Below are 14,316 nucleotides of genomic sequence, written 5' to 3'. Positions count from 1 at the left end.
GTTATGTTAGTTTGTCTACCTGTGCTCTCATTAAAATGATAGTTTAGCAGATATTCGAGCAGTGATTTTCCTAAGCTTCCTAAGCTTGCTGGGGAAGAATACAATAAATCGGCATTTGTTTCATTTTAAAAACAAGAAAACAACTAGCCTAAATGAGTGCTATTGCATTAAGACGTACGGGCAGGGAAACGACACAAACAACCCAATGCATCTCTTTTTTTAATAGCAAAAATGACGTGTCTTCTGCAGAGAAGGGAAACATTAATACATCTCACTGTGCTAGTGGTTAGAAAAGTCAGAGCGCGGTCAGGAGCGCGATAGGGGGGAACAGCCTTGCGCAGTGGCTACAATGTATACTTGAGTAGCCTATGCACTGAACATCAAGACTGCCGCAACGTCGGCTGGGCTCAGATTGAAAGTGACGGCAGTGAAGACTATGTATACTGTATGTAAGAAAACCCTGCCACAACTTGCCAATCATTTCAATTGTGTGTTTCATTATGTGTTATTATTAGGCTATTATTGTTATTGGTAATGGTAACGGTAAACATCCGTCAAAATGACCGACGGCCTTCAGATTTTTCCGTCATAGCTAAAAAAAAATCCGTCAATGACGGACAATTGTCGGTTAACGCGACCTACGGACAAAAAAGACCTAAGACAGTTGAGCAACTAGAATCCTACATTAGACAAGAATGGATTAACATTCTTATTCTTAAACTTGAGCAACTTGTCTCCTCAGTCCCCAGACATTTACAGACTGTTGTAAAGAGAAAAGGGGATGTCTCACAGTGGTAAACATGGCCCAACTTTTTTGAGATGTGGTGTTGTCATGAAATTTAAAATCACCTAATTTTTCTCTTTAAATGATACATTTTCTCAGTTTAAACATTTGATATGTCATCTATGTTCTATTCTGAATAAAATATGGAATTTTGAAACTTCCACATCATTGCATTCCGTTTTTATTTACAATTTGTACTTTGTCCCAACTTTTTTGGAATCGGGGTTGTGTGTGTATATATATATCACAGGTGGCTTCTCCAGTGAGGAGAGGGAGGAAGATCCTCCTTAAAAATTCTAAGAATAAAAAGTTGAAATTGTCTTGACCAATTTAATGAATTGCTGTCCTTGAATATTACTATTTTACTGCCAAATACGACATGTACATTATATTCGTTTCTCTGGGTGAAATTACATTAGCACCCCCTATCGCTCGCTATTAGAAATTACTGCACGGAGGATCTTCCTCCCTTCGGCTCCCATTCACTCCGATTCAAACAGTCTCCGGCACTGGCGGCTCGTGGTTAACATAGACTTCAATGAGAGAGAGGAGGAAAATCCTCCTCTAAGAGGGTGGGACTAGCTAAGAGATCTGACAAGTGCTACAAAATATCAACCAATAGGCTGCAGCCCTAGTTGCGCAATGAACCAATAAGTAGAGGCCTTAGCTGCCTGGGGGGAGGGGTTATCTTATCAAACTTAACTTCTAGATCCGGTGACTCGGGCACTTCGGCAGTCAGAGTGAGAACGGCGAGGTGGAAGTGGATTGACTATGTTATAGATATTCTACGAATAAAGTAATGGAAACAGAGGACGTGGTGAATGTTTTGCTTGCAAAACCCTTCCATGGGCTGAGCTACAAACATGGCCGCCAGGTTTGCTTCGTTAAATACGGAAGATTTTGAGAGAATTTTGAAAGAGAAAGATGTGTTGAACACCTGAAAGTAATGTGTACAGCAGCTATAAAAAGTGTACACACCCCGTTAAAATGATAGGTTTTTCAACTATTATCAACTCAACCCGTGCGTGTAACTATAGCCGGTCCAGCAGGTGCGGTCGCATTGGGGCCCGTGACCTTCAACCAAGCATTCCTTCCTCCCTCACTTTTACAAAAGCCAGCCGCTACTGATATATATATATATATATATATATATATATATATATACACACACACACACACACTGTATACACAAACTTGACATCCATATAAGCATACATACTGTACATATATGCATATGTACATCTAGTCAAGTTCATTTGTATAGCGCCTTTAACAATAAACATTGTCGCAAAGCAGCTTTTCAGAATTTGAACGACTTAAAACATCAGCTAATTTTATCCCTAATCTATCCCCAATGAGCAAGCCTGTGGCCATGGTGGCAAGGAAAAACTCCCCGAGACGACATGAAGAAACCTCGAGAGGAACTAGACTCAAAAGGAACCCATCCTTATTTGGGCAAGAACAGACAACATAACTATAACATTAACAGTTTTCACATGAAGTCAGTTTCGTTGATGTTATAAACTGTTCATTAATGGAAACTTGAGTGCAAAACTGTTCATGACAACTGCAGTCCCAAAGTTAGCAAGTCAACTGTTGTCCTCAGCCATAAAAGCATTCCTCTAAGTGTCCAGAATGTCTTCCAAGTGTGACTTTCAACTGTCCATACGGGGCCATCCTCCACAGGAGGAGACTTTCAGTTTTTTCTTAAATCAACATCTCTATGTATGGCAGCCATTTCATTCCAGAGTCTGTGCTGGAATTCCAACACAAGCAAACCTCATTTTACTTTATGAGGGACTGACTGAGTGATCACCTGAACCAAGTCTTATTTAACGAGGAAAAGTATAAAAACCACTGCTGTGGTCATCACTATCCTCTTGCAATAGGACCAGTTCAGATGGCAAAAACAGGGCTAGTTGTCCCTTAAATTTAATTAGAATACAAAAATATCTATTCATCATACCAAGAAAGTAAAAAAAAATTGAGTGAGAAAAAGAAGGGTTCAATTCAATTCTGGCTTTACTGGCAGAGGGATACATTGAGTGTCATGTTGCTTCCACCTCAAAATTTCCATGATGGCAGCTCATATGAACAAGGTAAAGCAGCAGACATTGGGGGCAATAAAAATTACAGACTAGCAGAGGGCAAAAACGATTCTCCATTGACTGGGATGATAGTCAACTCCTTTGAATGTCAGTCAGCAACCATAGGATAACAACAAGTGACCAACAAAAAGAATGACATATGGCAGCTGGAGTTAAGTGTACGGCTGGATGGTTCTAAACAGGCTCCTCTGGGTGGGGTTGAAGATGCAAAACTCGGAAAAAATAAAAAGCCTTTCATCAATGTGAAGGAAAAAGAGCGGCCAGGCTAAAGTTTGTTAAATACCATCAAAATTGAACTGTAGAGAACTGGAGTAAGGTCATCTCTCCTGAGTCCAATTTTCAGCTCCCCCATCACCTGGTTGTCTAAGAGTTAGATGGAGACCTGGAGAGACCTTTATTTTTGAAGGACACATGAATGAAGCCATGTACAAGGTTATCCTGGAAAAAAACTTGCTTCCTTCTGCTCTGACAATGTTCCCCAACTCTGAGGATTGGGTTTTCCAGCAGGACAATGCTCCAAGCCAGGTCAATCAAGGTGTGGATGGAGGACCACAAGATCAAGACCCACTCATGGCCAGCCCAATCTCCAGACCTGAACGCCACCGAAAACCTCTGGAATGTGATCAAGAGGAAGATGGGCCTAGACCATCAAACAAAGCGGAGCTGATTGAATTTTTGCGTAAGGAGTGGGACAAAGTCACCCAAGAGCAACGTGAAAGACTGGTGGCGAGCATGCCAAAGACACATGAAAGTTGTGATCAAATGTCAGGGTTCTTCCACCAAATATTGATTTTTGAACTCGCCCTTAGTTCAAACATTAGTACTGTGTTTAAAATTGAATATGATCTTGATGCATTATTCAAGGTCTGAAAACACTTCATCCTTCTTATTTTGACCATGTTATCAGTAATTTATGTAATAAAAAAAAAAAAGTTCATGCTCCTCAAAACACATACCTATAAATGGTAAAACTAGAGAAACTGATAAATTTTGCAGTGGTTTCTTAATATTTCCCCCCCACAGGTAGCGCTCTCTCTGTGTGTAATTAAGATATAAATCTCTCACAAAAAACTTGTGCTCCTGAGTGTGTATAAATTTATGCACAAGTTAATAAGACTAACTAATGTAAACCTTGATTATTTGGCTTCAAATCACAATTTGCAATGACCGACATTGCAAATTGTGACATACTGAGTTTTATATATGAATGTGGTCAAAATTTTAAATAGCTTTGGTATAAAATGTCTGCTAATAGCTGCAGGAGCTCTATAGTTCCTGACCCCAGCATTTTTTGTTACAACCCCGATTCCAAAAAAGTTGGGACAAAGTACAAATTGTAAATAAAAACGGAATGCAATGATGTGGAAGTTTCAAAATTCCATATTTTATTCAGAATAGAACATAGATGACATATCAAATGTTTAAACTGAGAAAATGTATAATTTAAAGAGAAAAATTAGGTGATTTTAAATTTCATGACAACAACACATCTCAAAAAAGTTGGGACAAGGCCATGTTACCACTGTGAGACATCCCCTTTTCTCTTTACAACAGTCTGTAAATGTCTGGGGACTGAGGAGACAAGTTGCTCAAGTTTAGGGATAGGAATGTTAACCCATTCTTGTCTAATGTAGGATTCTAGTTGCTCAACTGTCTTAGGTCTTTTTTGTCGTATCTTCCGTTTTATTATGCACCAAATATTTTCTATGGGTGAAAGATCTGGACTGCAAGCTGGCCAGTTCAGTACCCGGACCCTTCTTCTACGCAGCCATGATGCTGTAATTGATGCAGTATGTGGTTTGGCATTGTCTTGTTGGAAAATGCAAGGTCTTCCCTGAAAGAGACGTCATCTGGATGGGAGCATATGTTGCTCTAGAACCTGGATATACCTTTCAGCATTGATGGTGTCTTTCCAGATGTGTAAGCTGCCCATGCCACACGCACTAATGCAACCCCATACCATCAGAGATGCAGGCTTCTGAACTGAGCGCTGATAACTTGGGTCGTCCTTCTCCTCTTTAGTCCGAATGACACGGCATCCCTGATTTCCATAATGAACTTCAAATTTTGATTCGTCTGACCACAGAACAGTTTTCCACTTTGCCACAGTCCATTTTAAATGAGCCTTGGGCCAGAGAAGACGTATGCACCAGGGATGAGAATTTTCTGCCGATCGGCGGATTTCTGACTTTTTCAGACCAAAATGATTGTTTTTGAGATTGATGTAAATCCGTTGAGAAATTTTCGGGGGGGGGGTGTATGGTTAACGATCTGTGGTGACTTTATAACGTCTTGATTCTTGGTGGCTCCGGGTTAACACACTAGTCTTTCGACATGTCGTAATTAACATTCACTTTTGCGACAATGTTCAACTTATTTGCGGTAGAATTTTCAGGAAATCCCATGCGCGTGCAGTGTATAAACACAAGTGTGCATGCTCTCCACGCATGGCTTGCAATCACCGTTCACCGACCGTACACACTGTTTGATGATACGCATTGGTAACATTGGAAAGACACATGTATTCAGGCGGGATATTTTAGCATATCGACAATGGCAAAAGCCCTAGATAAGAAAGAAGAGGATCGAGCGAGGGAGATTGATAAAGGTGCAGAAATAAAGAACTGTTTTCAATGGGCTTGGTTAGAAAGAACACTGAATGTCGATCACAACAAAGCTCAGTGATCACATACGGAAAATAGATGTCCCAGCAAGGACTACTGAACTTCACATATACACCAAAAAACACAAAGGTAGGTCAAAAATTTTTTTGCCTGTTCAATGATTCATTATATTTATAATGTATATCGCACGAATCAATGCCATTGTGTGTGTATATGTGTGTGTGTGTGCGTATGTGTGTCATATACAAGTGTGTATCTTTTATAAATGGGGTTAGCTTATCTAGTGTAGCATGTTGGGGAGAATCATAGCATCATATCTATATTTCTTGCATGATAAAATTTTAGGTATGATAGCATGTATAACTCTCCTACTTATTGCTCATTTCATGGGGGGGGGAGTTGCTGCCATTTGCCGTGGGGAGCGTCTGCCCAAATTTTTTAGGCCAAAATGAACTTATAGTTTTTGATTTTAAAAAAATTTCCAATATATAATGCCAATTGTACATGCATGTTCTTTAATTCAAAATCACCATCTTGATCTTCAAATTGACCATATGGTATACGTATTACATTACACAACATCCTGTCCAGATAAAACCTAGTTAGTACACATTTGAAAGGGAAGTGATAAGTGATGTTGAATGTTGCCTGCTTAATATGCAAGACCTCCTGCTACCATGATAACATCAGAAGAAAGCTTAAGAGAATTATATGATAGAACTTTTTTTCTGGTTTGCACTTCATTTTAAAGGATTAGAGTATTCAAAGACATGAATAGCAAAAATGCAGAAATATAATACTGTAGAGCTCATTTATATTAAAAGGTGCATTGATTTTTTGAAATCAAATGTGAGTTGATTAAAAACCAAGTCTCTTGTACCATATTAATCATTTTCACCTGGTAGTCCATCAAGAAGGGGAATGTATTTCCAAATAAATTGCAACTTTTTGCAAATAAAATTAATGCTTTTGGGGTTTAAAAAAAAAAAAAAAGGTAAAAATCATTAGCTCCCGCTCCCTGGGCCCCCACCGGCTTTTTTCAGACTTTTTTGATATTTTTCATTCTCATCCCTGGTCTGCACTTCTGAATCATGTTTAGATACGGCGGCTTCTTTGAACTATAGAGTTTTAGCTGGCAAAGGCGGATGGCACGATGAATTGTGTTCACAGATAATGTTCTCTGGAAATATTCCTGAGCCCATTTTGTGATTTCCAATACAGAAGCATGCCTGTATGTGATGCAATGCCATCTAACGGCCCGAAGATCACGGGCACCCAGTATGGTTTTCCGGCCTTGACCCTTACGCACAGAGATTCTTCCAGATTCTCTGAATCTTTTGATATTATGCACTGTAGATGATATGTTCAAACTCTTTGCAATTTTACACTGTTGAACTCCTTTCTGATATTGCTCCACTATTTGTCGGTGCAGAATTAGGGGGATTGGTGATCCTCTTCCCATCTTTACTTCTGACAGCCGCTGCCACTCCAAGATGCTCTTTTTATACCCAGTCATGTTAATGACCTATTGCCAATTGGCCTAATGAGTTGCAATTTGGGCGGCACGGTGGTGTAGTGGTTAGCGCTGTCGCCTCACAGCAAGAAGGTCCTGGGTTCGAGCCCCGGGGCCGGCAAGGGCCTTTCTGTGCGGAGTTTGCATGTTCTCCCCGTGTCTGCGTGGGTTTCCTCCGGGTGCTCCGGTTTCCCCCACAGTCCAAAGACATGCAGGTTAGGTTAACTGGTGACTCTAAATTGACCTTAGGTGTGAATGTGAGTGTGAATGGTTGTCTGTGTCAATGTGTCAGCCCTGTGATGACCTGGCGACTTGTCCAGGGTGTACCCCGCCTTTCGCCCATAGTCAGCTGGGATAGGCTCCAGCTTGCCTGCGACCCTGGAGAAGGATAAAGCGGCTAGAGATAATGAGATGAGATGAGATGAGTTGCAATTTGGTCCTCCAGCTGTTCCTTTTTTGTACCTTTAACTTTTCCAGCCTCTTATTGCCCCTGTCCCAACTTTGAGATGTGTTGCTGTCATGAAATTTCAAATGAGCCAATATTTGGCATGAAATTTCAAAATGTCTCACTTTCGACATTTGATATGTTGTCTGTGTTCTATTGTGAATACAATATCAGTTTTTGGGATTTGTAAATTATTGCATTCCGTTTTTATTTACAATTTGTACTTTGTCCCAACTTTTTTGAAATCGGGGTTGTATTTATTTTTTTTAAAGAATAGTTTATTCTGATTTGGGAATAAAAAGTATGTGTATGTAAGAGTTGCACAGGCAGCTGACGAGTGTACAGGCCCAGGTTGAGAAGTTGCAGGTGCAGCGGCAAGCTCAGCAGCTTTTTGAGAACATGGGGAGTGTTGATCAACAGCAGATCCAAAAACTACAGTCAGAACTCTATGCTGTACAGAAGAATGTACAGGCAATATCAGGTGAGCAAAATTTCATAGTTGTATTTTTTTTTTCTTGTAGGGTAGATAAAATCCTTCACAACCACTACACAGTCTGTGTATGTTGCGGTCTCTTGATTAAAAAAAAAAATCTAGTGTTACCTAGTTGAATAGAAATCTGTTTATCACAGAAAATATTGAGTGCTGTCTGAAAGAAACGATTTGTAAGATTGACAAGAAAACTTCACAGCTGGTGGAACGAGAGAAACAGCTTGCTGGAGAGGTATAAAAACACATGAACTAACTTCCTGCATATTCAGTTAGAGTGCATATCACTGACCCCCTGTACTTTTTTTTTTATAAAGAGAACATTAAAACAGGTTGACAAAAACACTTTTCAGAATATTGAAAAAAACGACTGGCTTAAGAAAGTGGTAAGACATTTATATGAATCACTTCAAAGGACTATGTATTGGTAGTACATGAATCATTTAATCCAAGTACACAATATAGGACAAACTTTCTAGTCATTTAAACTCCTTTTTTTTGTATAGGACATGTTTTAAAGCTCATGTGTGTTCCAGCTTGTTATCTATGATGATGAAGTCTCAGAACTGGATGTAGCTGTGAGGAACCTGGAGGAGGAGAACTTGGAGCACATGAAACAACTGTTTGAACATTGCCTCAGTGTAGTACAAATCTCAAGGTGCGGCTGACTTATGGTTGCCTAAGCCCTCTGAAATATTTTTAGGCTCGGGATGCATTTAATTGTGAAATAGGCTGACCCCCCTCAGCATATTTTTAGTAACATCATGCAAATATGTACATATTTTATATAAAAACATGCACGTATATGTATAGATTACACACGTACGTGCGTGCGTACACACGCATCTTCTCTGAGTCCACACACATGCGCCCGCACGCATTCACACACGTGCGCGCACACATTTTGACCATAGAGCTTTTTAGTTCTGAACCATCACTCAACAGAGCACATTAAAGCCTAGGTCACAACCAGCCGTACGTGCTCCTATGGCCGGTCTATGTGCAAGAAACGCAAAGAGGGCGCGCGTGTGACGTGCTGATTTTCGAGCCGTAGAGGTTCTTTGTCATGTCAAACAAACTCTACAGGCGCTTACATTTTTTTCAAGTTGCAAGACAAACTTACGGCCAACGTGCGTCTTTCTCCACGAACAAAAAAACCCGCAGCGATTTGGGAAACGCCAAAAATTGCACGGCCAAAAAAAAAAAAAAAACAAAAAACAAAAACGTACGTCCGGTTGTGACCTAGGCTTTAGCCTCACTCACAACCCGCCATACATGCTGCTACAGGCAGTCTACGGTTTAAAAAAAAAAAAAAAATTGGCAAAACCGTGCTTGAGACTTGCGTGTGCTCAGCGCCATTGAAGGTCGCAGACTGCCCGTAGACTCTTTTAGTCCTGCACATGCAAATTGTGTGTGTCTTGTGACAAATCAAGAACGCATACACTACGTATGGGACCTATATTCCTTTTGTATGCCTGAACCAAGTCAGCAGCGCCGCAAGTCGAGGCTTTTTGCGATGACAGTAAGACTCATGAGTGACACACGGTCATTTATGAGTGACGTGCCTCAGAAATACGACACAAGTATCCACACTTGCTGTTTGTGCAGCACGCAAAACAGAAGTACATCCCACTTTCTATTCCTGTGTATGGTGTGCACGCAGCGCACGCGACACGAGGAGCAAGACTCTGGGTATAGATATTGGGGGAGAAACCAAATCGTGTAGCATTGAAGAAAGGAAGACTACCACCTCATTTGCTGTTTTTGAGTACATGTTTAATTTACCATGCAAACGGCAAATAATCAAAACACGAGTATAAGGGAATAACACATTTTATTACACTAAAAAATCCCAATAAAATAGCCCAATGGTTTGAGCACTGAAACACACTGACTACGTTTACATGCACATCCAAATCGAGCTGCTGTCGGTAATCGAGCTGAAGGTCCCAGCAGGGTGCCAGAGAAATCCAATCGTACATGCACACAATGAAATCGGGCTATTGTGTGAGGTGCATTGTGCACCCGAGCCACAGGTGGCGCTACACGCCCCATCGTGTTGGTACACTTCCGGTTGTCGTCATGAAGAAGAGCTATTCAAGAGTGTAAACAAAGTTATCAGTTCCTGTTCTCCATTGTGCGTTTTTCTCCCGTCCATGAATTTTAATATATTCAACTCCTTAAGCTGAATGAGCATGAACTCTGTCTCCTCATTGCTCCAAAAGTGCACGTTTCTGCTTGCCTGTGGCAGTGGGGGCGTGGTCAAGCGCCGGTCCGTGACAGGAGGGTGGAGCCAGGGAAGGTGAGTGGCAGAATCACTACACCTGACGGTAATTAACCTGTGTTTGTGTGTCTTCCCAGTAACCGCGCCCTATTTAAGGAGGCAGAGGGAGAGCAGAGGGGAGAGCTCATCCCGGGACTAGAACACAGCGCGCGTGTGTTTCTCTCAAGAATAAAAGTAGGCTGTTAAACTGAAAAGTCTGACAATAAAAAGCCTATTAGTACCAGAAGCTTTGTCCTGCCGTCCTCTGTGCTCCACCCACACTTCAGAGAGCTCTACATCGCCATTTTCTCTTCTTTGTTTGTTCCTCCTGACCTCTTCTGCTGCTCGCTACTACTGTTGTCATGCCGACCGAGGCTGTTGTGTTTCCCGCTTGTGGTCTCGTCACTTCCGGAAGGGGCAGTAAGTAGCTCGACTACTAGCTCGATAGGGTATACATGCACTAAGTAGCTCGGCAGAAATCGCATAATCTAGGTCGTGTAGTTCGATTCCGAGAAATCAAGTTCGGTTCAATTTCAGCCGAAGTATACATGGCATTTTGAACTTCGATTTCAGTCGAGCAACGGCAGAAATTCGATTCTCTCTATGTGCATGTAAACGCACTGACTGACTCAGAGCTGCTGTCCTGCTCCTACTGAGTGGTGGGAGGGGGTGTCGGGATGTCCTTGTCCGCATCACTCAGTGCGTTTACATGCACATAGAGAGAATCGAATTTCTGCCGTTGCTCGACTGAAATCGAACTTCAAAATGCCATGTATACACCTTAATTCGGCTGAAATTGAACCGAACTTGATTTCTCGGAATTGAGCTACACAACCTAGATTATGCGATTTCTGCCGAGCTACTTACTGCATGTATACCCTATTGAACTACGTAGTCGAGCTACTTACTTCAGCACTGCCCCTTCCGGAAGTGACGAGTGACGAGACCACAAGGGAAACACAACAGCCTCGGTCGGCATGACAACGAATCATGACAACGGCATGAATCTTTTTTCTTTTTGTGGCATTGTTTGCACTGTTAAAATTTAGCTCACTTACTGTATCACCAAATACATCTGTACAGCTGTTGCATAGCTGTGAATTGTGTACATAAACAAGTCATTGTATTTGTGTGTGTGTGTATATATATATATATATATCTCCATCCCTCCTGTTTTCCTCATATTCTGTGTACACCCCGTGTCCTCCGGGTCAAAATGACCCGTCTTCAATAAACTCCTGATGTAAACTACATTAAGTGATTTTTATAAACTAAATCTTATTTTGCTTTATGAAACAACTTATCATTCACCACAAATTGTGTAAATACCTGAGTTTTCACTCTTCACTTGGCAGAAAGACTGCATTTATTCAAGACACCACTCATTGCTATGACACTGCCAATTACATTTTTGTTTTACTCTAGGTGGAAATTAATATTTGTGTAGCATTTCTCTAGCTTAGAAATAATAGAAATGTACAAAAAATCCTTTTGAATGCATTTTATTCACCCCAATGGGTCAGTTATTCATTTTATTTTATTTTATTTATTTTATGCTCGTGAAAGATCTGAGAAAAATTACCATACAACACAACTTAGTCAACTATTTAGCACATGTAGGGCAATATGCAAATGCATGGCTTTTGCAGATATATTTCTGACACCTGCAGCACACAGTATGTGTTTTACAGTCCTTCTCTGGAGGGCAGAACTGACATCTCTTCCTCTTATTTGCTCCAGCTGGGGCAGTGGCTGTGGTAGCTGGATCGTCAGGTGGATGAGGAAATCTGGAGGTTTGAATACCTTTCACAACTGCTGCGGAGGCGTCTGTACGGGGGACATGCTTCCTTCTTTCAATTAGTGGAGTTACAAGTGCCTTTCCTAACTGCTCCAGAAAGACCCTCCTCTTGTTCTGCTTATGAGGCATCCAGTTAGGGTTGATCTCTCTCCATATCACAAAGGCATTGTAGGAGGAAACATCAATGATGTTATGGAAAATGACCAGGGGCCAGCGGGCCGTCATCCTTCTGCAGCTGTATGTTCCAACCACCTTATCTAAGTTGTCCACACCTGCTTTGTTGCTGTTGTAGTCGAGGATAATGGCTGGCTTCCTGTCTGCACGGTCACTAATGGAAGCATCTCTGTGCAGTGTGCTCAGAAGTACGACATTCTTGTTTTTCTTTGGGAGGTAGGACACTAGAGTGGTGGTGGGTGTGAAGGCAAACTTTGATGAGAAGACCTCTCTCTCCTTTGATGCAAGCAGTGCAGGCGGGAGCTCAGGCTTATTCTTCCGAACTGTGCCAACCATGGTGATCTTCCGTTTCAGGAGCTGCTGTCCGAGTTCATAGGAGGTAAAGAAATTGTCACGTGACATTGTGACCCCTCAGTCCCTCTGTCATATCAAGGACAACTCGCATCCCCTGGTTCTTCTCTGGGCCTCCACTGGTCGGCTTCCCAGTGTAGACTTGCATCTTCCAAGCATAGCTCGATTTGGCATCACAAGCCACCCATAACTTGATCCCATATCTTGCTGGCTTGCTGGGCATATACTGCCGGAAGGGACAACGACCTTTCAACAAAACAGATTAGCATCAGTAATTAGTATCAGTGTCACAGAAAACAGTCATAGAAATCAATCGTGAAAATCACATTTTTTATTACAAATATGAAAGCAAATATGAAAGTTACCTCTGAATGGAACCAGTTGCTCATCCACTGTTACATCAGGCCCTGGGTTGTAGAGGTAGGGAAGCCGCTCCACCCACTTGTCCCAGACCTCTCTTATTGCAGCAAGTTTGTCAGCCACACGTCTTGCAGGTCTTGACTCACGGTTATCAAATCGTAGCATTCTTGAGTAGGTGTAGAAGAGCTTGAGTGGCATTGTGGCACGGAAAATTGGCCTTCCATTCTCTGCATCCCATAGACTTGCTGCAGCCTCACCGCGGGACCTGTATACTCCTGCTAAGATTAGCAGCCCTAAGTAGGCATGCAAGTCAGTCTCATCCATCCGTTTCCAGCTGTCTCCATATTTGCGAAAACCCTCCAGATTTGTCATCTCCAGGATAATTTTTTCAATTGCTGGTGTGATAAACAAGTGGAACGTTGAGACAAGGTCATGGGTATTTGAAACAGCATATCTTGTGGGTCCTGGGGTCATCCTTATGATATTTTGCCATCTGGGGCATACGCTGCCGAGGACCATGCTATATTGCTGTTTTTTGAAAGGAAAATCTCCCTTTCCGCTTCAGGGATGTCTTCTTCTTCTGAAGATGATTCATGATGCTCTGGGTTGTATTCCTCTCCATCTTCTTCTTCTGAGACATCTTCCACTTCCTCTTCTGAATCAGAAACTTGTTGGACATCTGAAAAAATTAGCTCGAGTGTCTGTTCAACATTATACCGTGCACTCATGGCTTCAGCAGAGAGAGTGTTTGGGGTAGTGTCATCTGAAGCACCTTTATAGCACAGGAGCAATATTGATACAATTGTATCAGATCACAGGCAGTGCAGTACACGGGAAAGTCAGCTTTAGAACATTCTCACATTTTGTGGGAACGTCCAAGCTTAGGGGGCATAGGTGGAATAGTTTATATATTTTTTGTAATTGCCCTCCTGTATGTGCTTGTTGTTATTTCTTTGATTTTATTTTTTGTCCTCATTTATCATTTACACTGCTTTTATATATGTGTCATATGGACTTCTGATGTCTGAAAGAAAGTTTATTATATTACTATTATAACTCTGTGAGTCTGATTCCAACTCAATTTGACTGTCGGGTCATTTTGACCCGAAGACCAAAGGTGTGACTTTTTTTGTACAGCTTACAGGGAAATATGAATAAAGGCAACAATTCAATTTTTCTAATGTTGGGGTCAAGCTAGGAGCACTCATGAAATTTCAAGTTTGAAAAAAAATGTTAAGGGGGTTTTTATTTTGTTTTTAACAAAGTTTGGGGTCATTTTGTGTGTTTATTAAGACATAAGTTAAATTGTAAGCAAAAAATGGACTTTAGAAAAATATTATTGTGCAAAATAAGTTGTCTTACAAAACAGTGGTCTGTGCCAGACAGTTTGTAGCCATACAGTCTGTTAG

General features: G+C 41.3%; 1 protein-coding gene across 1 annotated transcript in view; it reads left to right on the top strand.

The window, feature by feature from the left end:
- Positions 1–14,316, top strand: part of ccdc83 (coiled-coil domain containing 83) — a 39,372-nt gene that overhangs the window by 4,555 nt on the left and 20,501 nt on the right. The window contains exons 4-7 of the mRNA XM_060908483.1: positions 7,791–7,955; positions 8,105–8,196; positions 8,279–8,347; positions 8,498–8,619. Coding sequence (XP_060764466.1) covers positions 7,791–7,955; positions 8,105–8,196; positions 8,279–8,347; positions 8,498–8,619 — 448 coding nt within the window. The remainder of the gene's footprint in view (positions 1–7,790; positions 7,956–8,104; positions 8,197–8,278; positions 8,348–8,497; positions 8,620–14,316) is intronic.

Source organism: Neoarius graeffei, chromosome 25 (genome assembly GCF_027579695.1).
Source record: "Neoarius graeffei isolate fNeoGra1 chromosome 25, fNeoGra1.pri, whole genome shotgun sequence".
NCBI lineage: Eukaryota > Metazoa > Chordata > Actinopteri > Siluriformes > Ariidae > Neoarius > Neoarius graeffei.
Note: the sequence above shows the minus strand (reverse complement) of the source record. Positions and strands in the feature narration are given on the sequence as shown.